Source organism: Lipotes vexillifer, unplaced genomic scaffold (assembly GCF_000442215.2).
Source record: "Lipotes vexillifer unplaced genomic scaffold, Lipotes_vexillifer_v1.1 scaffold1129, whole genome shotgun sequence".
NCBI lineage: Eukaryota > Metazoa > Chordata > Mammalia > Artiodactyla > Lipotidae > Lipotes > Lipotes vexillifer.
In genome coordinates, this window is record NW_006789022.1 from 1124751 (window position 1) to 1137035 (window position 12285).

A 12285-nucleotide genomic window follows, 5' to 3' on the forward strand; every position below is an offset into this window, starting at 1 on the left:
GGGGGGGCGGGGGGCAGGGGCCAGGCCAGGCCAGTTGTGAGATAGTAGAAATAATGAAGATGATGATGCTAGCGAACTCCTACAGGTTGCTTACTTGTGCCAGGCACTGTTCCTAGCGCTTTACAGAGGTTGCCTCATTCAATTATCGAAACAAGGCTGTGAACTAGGTACTCTGGTTATACCTGTTTTTTAGATGAAATATCAAGGGACTCCAGGCTCCCACTAGTAAGTGGCCGAGCTGGGATCCAAACCCAGGTCCCTCTGCTCCAGAGGACTCCTCACTCTTAATTGCTACATAGTAAACAGATGCGCCACCAAGCATGAAGGGCCATGGAAGCTATGAGTCCCGTAACTCACTGTACAGATGAGGAAACTGAGGCCCAGAGCAGGGCAGTGCCTCCTGGGGACACCCAGGAGTTGGTGACTGCCTGACCTCGGCCCTCTCCCCCTCCCTTCATAGGAAGCGCCGTTTCGCCCCCACCAGGGATATCACGCTCCGCTCCTGGCACCCCAGGTACCCCACGCTCACCGCCTCTGGGCCTCATCAGTCGACCTCGGCCCTCACCCCTTCGCAGCCGCATCGACCCATGGAGCTTTGTGTCAGCCGGGCCACGGCCTTCACCCCTGCCCTCACCACAGCCTGCACCCCGCCGGGCACCCTGGACCTTGTTCCCAGACTCAGACCCCTTCTGGGACTCTCCACCCGCCAACCCCTTCCGAGGGGGCCCTCAGGACTGCAGGGCGCAGACCAAAGACGTGGGTGCCCAGGCCCCGTGGGCGCCAGAGGCAGGGCCCTGAGTGGGCCGGGCTGCTCCCCACGCGCCCACCGCCCTCCAGGAGCCTCAGCATACACTGGAATAGGAGCCGGTCATGCCTCTCTAGCTGCCTTGGTTTCGCCCAGGGACCCCGCCCCCTCTGGGGGTCAGGAACACTACACTGCACAGGAAGCCTTCACACTGGACGGGGGGCCTGTACCCCTCCACACCTGCAACGTGCGGGTCCCCCGACTTACCCGCCCCACTGGGGCCCAACACTGTACCCAGCTGGTTGGGAGGACCAGAGCCTGACTCAGGGAATTGCCCCCAGGGGTGGTGCAGGGAGGAGGGGAGGTGCAGGGGATAGGGGCCGGCCATAGCTGTCACCAGCACTTTTGACCAAGTCCTGCTACTGTGGCCCCTGCCCCAGGGCTTCGTGCCTGGGCCCCCCTGCCCCGGGGGTCATCTGGGGCCGGGGCTCTCTGGGTGCCTTCCTGCTGCCCCGGCCAGGGTTGGGGCCATGGCCTCGGGATCCAATGAAGCCAAATAAACTCCCCAAGCTGTCTCCCCAAGCACAGCCTGTCACTTTCTTGGAGGTAACCAGGGGATCCAAACTGTCACATGACCCTGGTGACCTCATGCCCTCAGCACAATGGCAGTTGGCCTGGGCCTAGGCTGGGATGCTCTGCACCACATCCCTCTCCTGGGATCAAGTCTGCTTCATCATCAGGCATTCAAGGCCCTGCTCAGCCTCCCTGGCATCCACACGCTCGGGCCCCACCCATCTCCTCCCACCCTCACTAAGCCTTTCCCACCGTTTCAAGCAACTGTGTTTGCTCTGATTCTTCCTGTTGCTGGGTGGTCCCGGCTTATCCTTAAGGCCCAGCAACAACATCACCTCCCCTAGGATGCCCTCCCGGCCATGCTGCTCCCGCCCCAGGCAGCTCGCTGAACTCAGGAGCCCACAGCCCTCTGGGTGGCATCTTGGTGGTTTGTCCTGGGTTTGTTTCTATCCCGTGGTCTGGATACAAGAGGGGGCCCCCACCCTGACACCTGGCTCCACTCAAGCTTCTCTTAATGCCACGGGGTTCTGCGGACTACCCCTCCCACACCACGCCCTAGGGCAGGGGACCCTGGGCTCAGCCCCTCCATGGTTTATGGGAGGCGGGGTCCAGGCTCCCTCTCCCCGTCCCCTGCACACTCCATGGCAGCCAGACCTACTGTGGCTCCAGTGTTCACCAGGGTGGGGACTCAGGAGGGCTGGGCGTGAAGGGTTCTCAGGAAGCACTCAGAGTGGAGGGAGCATCATCTGTCCAGGGCGCTCCAGGCATCCTTCACTCCTGTCCTCGCCTCACCACCCTGTCCCACCTGCCCTCTCCCACTCCACAGCCCAGGCCGCCACCTTTCCGTCCAGGATGCCTGCACTAGCCCTCTCCATAGGTCCCCTGAGCCACATGTCCTCAAGGCCCTGTGTCCTGACCCCCAACTCCGCCCCACCCCAGCAGGCCCCTGTTTTTCTCACCACCTTAGCTCTTTCCCACCTGGCCTGGTCTCTTCTCTTCCCCAGCTGAAATGTCGCTCCTCAGAGGGGCTTTCCAGGTGATGCTCCCCCGGAACTCTCCCCCGTTACCCAGGGCGTTTCCTTCAGGGAGCTTATGCTGATGTGAACTTGTCCTGCATCCTTGCTAACAGGCTTCTTGTGGGAACACCAGGAGGGCAGGGACCTGGTCTGTCCTCTCCCCTAATGTCCTCTGGGTCCGGGCACCTGCTGAGCGGGTGAATGGGGTTTGTGACTGAGTGAGCTCATCCCTGAATAAACCACCACAGTGTGACTAGGAGCCAGTCAAGTTACCTCTCGGGGTCTCGCCTTCCTCCATCCTGCCCCGGACCACCCACCACCCGACCACCCAGCTTTGGCGAACTGGGCAAAAAACTTCTTGCCCCAGAAACGGGGAGGAGTTATCCAGCTCACCTCCTCGCCTCACCCTCCCAGCCCCACTCACCCCAGCTGCTGTCCCAGGCTTCCCTCCCTTGCCAGCCACCCACGCTGCACCTCCTCCCAGCCCCAACCTGCCCGGCCCCTCCCAGGTGCCTGTGGTGGAGCAGTCGGCTCCTAGGGCACCTCTGATGGACTCTGGGCGGCACACCATGGGGACTCTGAGGCCCTGGGCCCGATACGGGCTACTGGTTGTGGCCCACCTGCTAGCCCTGGGGCTTGGGGCTGCAGTGCTCCAGGCCCTGGAGGGGCCTCCAGCACTCCAGCTCCAGGCCAACCTCAGGGCTGAGCTGGCCACTTTCCAGGCGGAGTACAGGGCCTGCCTGCCACCCAGGGCACTGGAAGAGCTGCTGGGCACCGCCCTGGCAGCCCAGGCCCACGGGGTTTCCAGCCTGGGCAATGGCTCCCAGGCCAGGAACTGGGATCTGCCCTCAGCCCTACTCTTCACTGCCAGCCTCCTCACCACCACAGGTAAGGCCGCCAGGAGGCCAGGTATGAAGGGGCTCTTGAGGCCATTGCTACCTGGGGTCCCTGGGGGTGCAGCCCTTCCCCCAGCCCCAAAGTGCTAGACAGAGCCCAGGCCTTATTAGGCCTGTCATCACAGCTGGGGCTCCCCACACCAACACACCCCAACTAGTGCCTCAACTTCAACTGCCAGGAGGGGTGTGTGCTCCTCAGTCCCACCCCCAGGCACACTTTGAGACCCAGGAGAGGTGCTCAGACCCTGCGGGCCTGAGGCGAGACTAGGAACATGAATTATGGGATGGATTCTTGGATGGAGGGAAATGGAGTGAACCCAGGGAATACAGGACCACCATCCCAGAAGGAGTGTGAGGGAAGGCTCCTGGGGGAGGAAGTCCCCATGAGATGGTAGCCAAGGCAAGAGGGCACAGAGATAGACACGAAGGAATTCCTGGCAGCGGGAACAGCATGTGTGAAGGCCCAGAGGAATAAAGCAGTGGGACCCACAGCACTGGGGCGATTTGTCCTGCAAAGTGTCTGAATATTTTTTAAAGGCCATTTTCCATCTTTTTAAAAAATTTATTTATTTTTGGCTGCGTTGGATCTTCGTTGGCCGTGCGCAGGCTTTCTCTAATTGCGGCAAGCGGGGGCTACTCTTCGTTGTGGTGCGCAGGCTTCTCATTGCGGTGGCTTCTCTTGCTGCAGAGCACGGGCTCTAGGCGTGTGAGCTTCAGTAGTTGTGGCACGTGGGCTCAGTAGCTCTGGCTCACGGGCTCTAGAGCACAGGCTCAGTAGTTGTGGTGCATGGGCTTAGTTGCTCCGCAGCATGTGGGATCTTCCCAGACCAGGGCTCAAACCTGTGTCCCCTGCATTGGCAGGGGGACTCTTAACCATTGAGCCATCAGGGAAGCCCCATTTTCTATCTTCTTTTGGAAAAATTGGGAAACCTATTTGCACCGAGCCAGAATCCTTGTTGGAGTAGAACAGGGCCTGCCCTGGGGGCAGAGCACATGCTCTCCAGCCCACCCCAGTCCCCACCACTCCCTTTTGTCTTACTTCTGACTCCTCTAGGTATTTGTGTTTACAACCCTGGACCAGCCGACCCTGTTTTCACCTCTCCCTGCCTTTGCACACGCTTTTCCAGCCTTGAATTCCTTTTCTCATGTGCGCTGCCTCTTTTGCAGCCCTTTGTGTCAGGTGTCCCGACTGGTTTTCCTGCCTGCCTTCCCCACTGAAGCCTTGGCAGACTGATTCCAGCACAAGGCCTGGCACCCAGGATAACTTGATATACCTTAGGGGAATGAAAGAAGGGGTAACATTTCACCTGGTGGGTTTGGAAGTGGGAGTCAAGGGCAGAGCTGAGGAATCTCTCAGGAAGCCAGGCTGCCTTGGGGTAGGACAGCAGCTCTCAGAACTGTCCCAGCTACAAGAGGCCTGAGGGGACTGTCTCTTTTAATCCTTTCTTGTTCCAGAAAATGAAAGAGTGGCCCGGAGAGGTTAAGGGACTTAAGTAAGACCCCAAGTGAATGAGGAGCAGAGCCAGACAGAGCCCCTGCCTGAACAGTTCCAGCAATCTCGGCCACCAGAGGGCAGCCTTCTACCGGAGGGAGGCTGGAAGAAGTGGGTACCCGGCAGGAATCCCACTCAGGTGCTCATTACCCTTGTCTCTCTCCTCTCCAGGTTATGGCCACATGGCCCCACTATTGGCAGATGGAAAGGCCTTCTGTGTGGTCTACACGGCCCTGGGGCTGCCAGCCTCCTTAGCACTTGTGGCTGCACTGCGCCACTGCCTGCTGCCTCTGCTCAGCCACCCGGGTGCCTGGGTAGCCATCCATTGGCAGCTGACGCCGGCCACAGCTGCGCTACTGCAGGCATCTGGACTGGGCCTGCTAGTGGCTGGTATCTTCGTGCTGCTGCCAGCACTGGTGCTGTGGGGTCTGCAGGGCGACTGCAGCCTGCTGGAGGCCATCTACTTCTGCTTCAGCTCACTCAGCACCATCGGCCTGGGGGACCTGCTGCCTGGCCGCGACCATGGCCTGCATCCAGTGCTTTACTACCTTGGCCAGTTCGCACTTCTGGGTGAGTCCAGCTGCCAAGGAGCGTGACAGGGAGGAGCAGAGGAAAGAGGAGCCTGGACTACAACTCCCATAAGCCACTGGGGGAGGCTGAGCCTCACGGGTTGGAAGGACCCTGCCCCAGGGCAGGGTGTGGGAGGTTTAATCCGAAGTGCTAAGAGAATTTTGAGGGCTGGTCACTTGCTGGGAGGGGAGTGGGGAGCGTCAGTCAGCACCCTGAGAGCTGCCCTAGTAACCTCTCCTCCCCAGGTTACTTGCTCCTGGGGCTCCTGGCCATGCTGCTGACTGTGGAGATGTTCTTGGAGCTGCCCCAGGTCCGTGCCATGGTGAAGTTCTTCAGGTCCAGGGGCCCTCTGAACGCTGAGGACGAAGGTGGCATCCTAGGCCAGGATGAACTGGCTCTGAGCACCCTGCCACCCTCAGCAGCAGCCCCAGAACGGGCCCCAGCTTGCTGACAGATGTCAGTGATGGAGTTGAGCTCCTTTCAGGTGGAGGAGCCTGAGGAGGAAGCCATCGGGAGTGGCTGGGAAAGCCACTAGGGGTGGGAGGGGAAGGGATGGATGTGAGGACCTCAGGGAATAATGTGTTAATAAAAAATAAAATGGGCAACACCGCCGACTGTTTTTGTCTTTCAAAATGGGACTTCCCTACAGCAATCAACAACCCAAACCCATCATCCTTCGAAGGCAGAGGTGCTGCTCCACCGGCATCTGAGAACCTCAACTCCACAACAGCCCCAGCAAGGATCGCAGACAACCTTATCCGCCGAGACCCCACCCCCTTCCGTCTATTGAAAGCCCCAGAGCACTGGCTTGGCTTTTTCTAACTTTATTGCTCCCGAGGAACAGGAAGAAGGGGAAGGGCGGGGATGCGGCAGCTCGAGAGCCGTCCCTCTCCCTCGGTGCTGGCCGGCCGGGTCCTGCCCTCGGGGAGGGGTTCTGGGGGGCGTGCCTGGGACCCCCCAGCCCACCACGAACACACGCACACACACTCACACGGACTAATAAATACGCCCGGGCGGCGTGGCCGCCCAGCCGCCCCTGTCCGTCGGGGGGCCTGAAGGGCCGCGCGTCCCCTCCTGGTAAAGGGTGACGACGGCCCCTACTGGCCACGCGCGGCATTGGGGAGGGTCCGGTCCTCCGGAGCGCAGGCCCGAAGCGGCGACCGGGCGCGACGGGGAGAAAAAGCTGCGGTCTGGACGGACCGGGAGGGGCGAAGACGTCCGGGCCCTCGCGGCCTCAGCTCAGCACACAGCGTTCGCGCCGGCTCAGCTGCCGGCTCAGCTTGCGGCGCCGCTGCTCCAGGCCGCGCTCCAGGCGCTCGTCCTCCTCCAGGGCGCTGGGAGGGAACGGTTTCAAGTCAGCCCCAGCGTCGCGCCCCACAGGCAGGCCGCCCCCGGGGTCCAGACCGAGCACGCCTCCGAGAGCACCCCTGGAGCCTCCCAGCTCCCAGCGCATCCCGGCCCCACTCACGTCCGCTCCTTCTGGTCCAGGTTCCGGACCAGCTCGTCGCGCTGGTTCACCAGCGACACCAGCTCCTCCAGCAGGAGCTGCTCCCGGTGCTGCTGCGCGGCCGTTTTCAACCAGTCTGAGGGCAGAGGAGGCTGAGGGTCAGGAGGCGCCAGCCCCTGCCCGGTCCTGGTCCCCGGCCTCCGGGCCCCATCTCCCACCTTCAATGGCCAACATGGCCCGTAGGTCCCGGCTCAGCAGCTCGAACCTCCGCTCCAAGTCCTGCTCTTCGATGCTGGGGGTTGGGGTGCCAGGTCAGGGAGAGAGGAATGGCAGGGAGCGCCCAGGGTTTGGACCGCTCCCTGACACCCCCGCCCCCCCACCTCACTGCCAGTTCCCATAGATGGCTGGATGGAGGTCAGAGCTATACCGTAGTCCCAGCCTGGAATCATCTCTTCTGTTTTTGTTTTTTGGGCGGCACGCGGGATCTTCGTTCCCTCAACAGGGATCAGACCCCGGCCCAGCCCGCTGCAGAGGAAGCACGGAGTCCTAACCACTGGACCTCTAGGGAAGCTCCTCTTTTGTTTCGGCTGTTCCCCAGCTGCTGGGTGTTTATATTGTCTCCTCCCCTCATCCCACCCCATTTTTAACAAATAAGAAACAACCCGGAAGGATTATTTAGATGGATATTATTCATAAACAGCAAGTATTGGACTATAATTATTCTGAAAAATGACCCAAGATGTAAAAGGGAGGCAAAACCACCTCCACCATGCAGGACTATAAAGGCCATGAAGCCCAGAATTGCTTCTGAGCCCACTCAGGAAACCAGCTCAGCTGTCTCTAAGGCTCAGTGTTCCTTCCTGTAAAGGAACAGGGTCAAACTGGGGCACTCAGCACTGACCTGCCACAGTTTTCTTTGGGCCTCGATTTTCTCATTCATAAAAATAGTACCAATTTAAGAAGTATACACTTTATACAGGAAATTAGGGGGGAAATTAAGATGGTTGAGCAATTTCTCCAAAAAAAAAATCCAGAGAAAGAAGAAAGCAGTGAACAGTTCCAATTAAAGTGGTTAAAGTGGTTCCATCTGCTCTGGTGGCCCTGGGTGGGCAGGGGTGGGGCCTGGACAGGGAAGCACAGGCACTCACAGCAGCTGCAGCTGGTCCTGCCTCCGGATGAGAGCGTTCTTCTTGTTGACTAGTGTGAACCACTCCTGGATCAGGACCTCCTCCTGCAGCCTGTTGGCACCTGAATCGGGCCAGGGCAGTCACCAGGCCTGCCACTGACCCCTGTGTCAGCAGCAGGGAGGCTGGGGGCGGGGGGATGGTGTCTGCTCCCTTGTGGCATCTCAGAAACCTGAGCTGTGCGCCTCCAGCAAGCTGCTTCCCGGCCGGGGGGCCTCAGGGTGCCCGGCTGTAAATGGGGACGATGACCCCAGCCTTGTCTCCTCCCACTCCTCCCAGGGTCAGAAAGAGCTGCAGGGTGGGGTAGCCGTGGTGGCACGTGCTGCGGTGTGGACTCCAGATGCCTGCCCCACCTGATTCCATGAGGCTCCTCAGCTGCATCTCCACCTCGGCCGCCCGCCCATCTATCTGCCTCTGTTCCTGCTCCAGGGCCTGTAGCTCTGCGCACACATACTGACTTGTGTCCTGGAACCGTTGCTGGGGTGGAAAGCGGGGGCAAGGGACAGGGTGGGCTGAGCCCAGGCCCTGCCTAGGAAGCCCACCCATCACTCCTCCCACCTCAGCCCTCCTTACCAGCCCGGCCTCCTCCACTGGGCTTGGGGGCAGCTCCTCCAATGGGGGAGTCCCGCCTGTGGACAGATACCAGGCTAAGGCGCCCCCAGCTGACACCTGTCCCCAGAAGGTCCCCAGCTCAGGGTCTGTGAGCAGCCCGAGTTCAGCTGTGTCACCACCCCTCAAAACTACTCACCAGGGGCCTGCTGTGGGGCAGGGCTGGGGTCAGGGCTCACGACTTCCTGTGGAGGAGGAGGCCGGTAAGGGCTTGGAGGGGCTCCCCAACAGCCCGCCCTGGGGCCAGCCGGAGCCCCACTCACACAGGGGAGGGGGGACCTCAGTTCCAGGCCCTGCAGCTTCGAGGTCCTGCATGCACAGAACTCCACCCCCATCCCTTCTGGGGAAGTGCCTCCTAGAGCAAAGGCCTTCACCACCCCTGGCCCTGTGATCCTGGGCCAGTCCCCTCCCACTGGCCGAGCCTCACAGTCCTCGTTCCTGGGGCCTCACAGGGCTTTTGTGAGTCGGGGGTGAAAGGCTGTGAGGGGCCCAGCTGGGGCCTCTCCTTCCCCCTTCTGCCCCCTCCCCCATGAAGCTCCCTCAGGTCACCTCAGACTCTGTCACCTAGTGCTAGCATCTCCATCATGGCCAGGGCCCCGCACAGTGACACTGAGCTGAGCTGATGTGGCCACCAGTACCTCCGTCTCCTGGCCGAACGGGGCACCCTCCCACCTTCTCAGTCCCCACACCTAGAGAATGCTGTGCTCGCCGAATAACACTTGGAATAGAACAGGCAGCTGCACCACCAATTTCAGCCTGGAAGGGCAGCGCTGGCCCCTCATGTGCCCTGCCCCTGACAACTTGCTGGCACTGTCAGCCCCGGGGGCCCCCAAGTTTCAGCCCAGCTGATAGCCAGGCCCCTTTGATGGCTCCTGCTCTGACTACCTTTCCAGGTCACAAGGTGGGGAGAAAGTGTTGAGCCACCCCCACCCTGCAACTCTGAAAGTGTTGAGTCCACCCCACCCTGCAACTCTGAGAGGCAGCCCTGGACGTCCCCTGCTCAGGGGCCCTCCTCTGTGGTCTGGGTAGGTGGCGGCCTCTTCACCAGCCTCCCCCCATGCCCTGCCTGCTGACTTTACCTTCAAGCCACAACTAAAGGGTCTCCCTAAACCTTTGACCCTGATGGTGTCACTCTCTTCACACCCCCTCTCCGCCCCCAGCCTTGTTGCCACGGCCTGGTGGCAGCTCCAGCCTCAACTCCTACTGCCCCGAGCCCCACCCAGATGCCACCCTCCGGCCCCAGTGGTGGACTTTCGCTTCCCCAAATTGTTTCCTCAGCCTGGAGCGGCCTCTGTCTTGGGCAGCTGGACGCCAACTCGACCTTCCTGACCCAGCTCAGCCCCACCTCCTCCAGGGGCCCCTTCACAGGGCTTTCTTCCTCCCTCCCTAACTTTCAGGCCTCCTGAAGCCTCCCCGACTCCCACCCTAGCCCCCAGGGCCTCTCTCTTCACAGCTGTTGGTTACGCCTGTCTCCCTAAGCAGCAGCAGCCTCTGCAGACAGGTTGGGGTCCAGAGAATGCACTCAGGGCACACCGGTTAACAGAAATGGCTGATATACATTAAGCATCTATTTGTGTGTTGGGTGCTGTACGTGCATGAACTCATTTAGTTTTCCCAAGAACACTGTGAGGCGGGGAAGGTTACCATCCCCACTTTACAGATGAGGAAACAGAGGGTCAGAAATGACACTCAAACAGGGCCAGCCCAGGCCTAGGGTTGTCTAATCCAAAAGTTTGTTCCCAAGCTTGGCCACCAATTTGCTGTTTGCCTCTGGCCCAGTCACACCCACTGGGCCTGTGTCCTTGTATGTAAAGGACATACAAGCCCCTGGGGGTTGCAGGGCTCCAGAAAGACATCTGGGGAAAAACACAGTCCCCCCCTTTTAAAAAAAATTTTTTTTTAATAGAGTACACTCAGGTTGGGGTACCCCTCTTTTTTGTTGTTTGCTTGTTTGTTTGTCTGTTTGTTTGTTTTGGCTGCACCGTGCAGCATGTGGGATCTTAGTTCCCCGATCAGGGAATTGAACCCGGGCCCCCTGCAATGGAAGTGCGGATTCTTAACCACTGGACTGCCAGGGAAGTCCCTCACAGTTCCCCTCTTTTGACAACACCCTGCAGGAGTACCTCAATGCCATTTTGCAAAAAACTTTCATGTCTTTACTTCTCATCCTCAGGAAAAGAGCACAGAGAGATTAAGTGGCTCGTCCAAGGTCACACAGCCAGTTCATAGTGCTGGGCCCAGTAGAGGGCGCCATTTTAGAGTTCAGTGTCAGAACCGGGGTTCACACCAGTATCAACTCCCTTTGTCTTTTCATATCCCTGAGCCTCAACATTCCCACTTGCAAAAGGGGGTAACTGTTCCTTCCTAGAAGGAGCAGTTGCTGAGGAGTTGAGGGGGCAGACCAGGCATAAAGCAAGTGCTCAACCAATAGGGCAGGTGGATGCAGGAGTGGAGAAGCCCCAACCTCAGAAGCAACTAAGCTTACTCATGGCAGCCTTGATGGGAATTCCAACGCTTCCTCATGTCTGACCCAAAGTCCCCTTTCTACACCCTCATGTGTGGCCCCTCCTCCAGGAAGCGTTGCTGGGCCACAGCAGAGGCACCCTGCCCTCCTCATGGCATTGTTTCAGCCCTGCCCCAGCTTCAAGGTGACTGACTTCACCCCATCCAGGTCTCTGGGAGCTCACAAAGCCAGGGGCAGGCCCTACCTCCTCTTACTGTACGCATGGGGGATGGGGGATGGGAGTGGCCAATGAGGAAGCGTCCCCTCCAGCCCCATGGGTTATATATCTCCTGTGGGACAAGGGTTGGAGGGGGGCCTGGCTTGGAAGGACCAGACGCTGGGACTTGGGCCCAGAAAGATGGAGCCTCCTGTTTTAAGATATAAAGAGCCATTGAGACACATTAAGGCGGCTTTGGCCAGAGGCCAACACAGGCCAGGATAGCACAGTTCCTATGGGTGCCTCTGATGCCCTTCCTGTTTCTCATTCATAGGCTCAATGCTGCACCTCTGACCCTGCACTCAGGGGTCCTGCTCTCCAGGCCAGCCTCATCACCGCCTGCGGACCTTAAGGGAGGTGACTGGCAGTTCCCTAAATGAGACCTGAGCTTCCCTGCTGCCACATTTTTACTTGTGAGGTCCCACCTCTTGAGAACCAGCCCTCCGATTCTTCACCTGGGAAAAGCTGCCCATCTTATCAGCCTGCCTCAAGTGGCTGCTTCTTCCAAAAGGCCTCTCCCAATTTATTCCCTCTTTTCCTTAGAACTTAGGGGTCATCCCTGGACAGCTGAAGGCTTGAAGCAGCCTGACAGAGCTGCCCCTGCTGTCCAGGACGGTGCTGCTGGAAAGCCCATGGCCGGGACTCCAGTGGCTGTGAGTCCTTGAGCAAATCCCTGCCCTCTCTGGAACCATCTCCTCTTTAGTGTATTGACCATGAGACACCCTGGGAGGCTGACCTGAGACCTGCAAGGGATGGGGGAACATGGGCACCCAGCAGAGTCTCCCATCTCCAACTTTCCATTATCAGAGAAAAGAGGAAACTGGTTTCCAGTGTCTGGAGTTAAGGATCCAAGTCAGAGTATCTTGGGGTTGGAAGGCCCTGGAGAGCTCCCTTGAGAATAGAAACCCTGTTCCCAGCTTACAGGAAAGTGGTGGCTGCCGGTAGACCCCGTGCCACCAGCAGGGAAAGAAACGCCCCAACCCACTTAACCGTCCATAAAGAGCGCTGACTACACGGAACCTTCTGGGAACTT

General features: G+C 59.4%; 3 protein-coding genes across 3 annotated transcripts in view; 2 read left to right on the forward strand and 1 right to left on the reverse strand.

Annotated features, from left to right (window-relative positions):
* Positions 1–1327, forward strand: part of MAP3K11 (mitogen-activated protein kinase kinase kinase 11) — a 16005-nt gene extending 14678 nt beyond the window's left edge. The window contains exon 10 of the mRNA XM_007461997.1: positions 461–1327. Within this exon, the coding sequence (XP_007462059.1) occupies positions 461–798 (338 nt within the window). The 3' untranslated portion in view covers positions 799–1327. The remainder of the gene's footprint in view (positions 1–460) is intronic.
* Positions 1328–2901: 1574 nt separating this feature from the next.
* Positions 2902–5899, forward strand: KCNK7 (potassium two pore domain channel subfamily K member 7). The gene is made up of 3 exons (XM_007461996.1): positions 2902–3222; positions 4894–5292; positions 5538–5899. Exons 1-3 carry the CDS (start codon positions 2904–2906, stop codon positions 5741–5743), a joined length of 924 nt encoding a protein of 307 aa, XP_007462058.1. The 5' UTR covers positions 2902–2903; the 3' UTR covers positions 5744–5899.
* Positions 5900–6526: 627 nt separating this feature from the next.
* Positions 6527–12285, reverse strand: part of EHBP1L1 (EH domain binding protein 1 like 1) — a 15298-nt gene continuing 9539 nt past the window's right edge. The window contains exons 13-19 of the mRNA XM_007462203.1: positions 8672–8717; positions 8497–8552; positions 8277–8400; positions 7888–7987; positions 6958–7031; positions 6761–6875; positions 6527–6626 (exon numbers count right to left, since the gene is read on the reverse strand). Coding sequence (XP_007462265.1) covers positions 6527–6626; positions 6761–6875; positions 6958–7031; positions 7888–7987; positions 8277–8400; positions 8497–8552; positions 8672–8717 — 615 coding nt within the window. The remainder of the gene's footprint in view (positions 6627–6760; positions 6876–6957; positions 7032–7887; positions 7988–8276; positions 8401–8496; positions 8553–8671; positions 8718–12285) is intronic.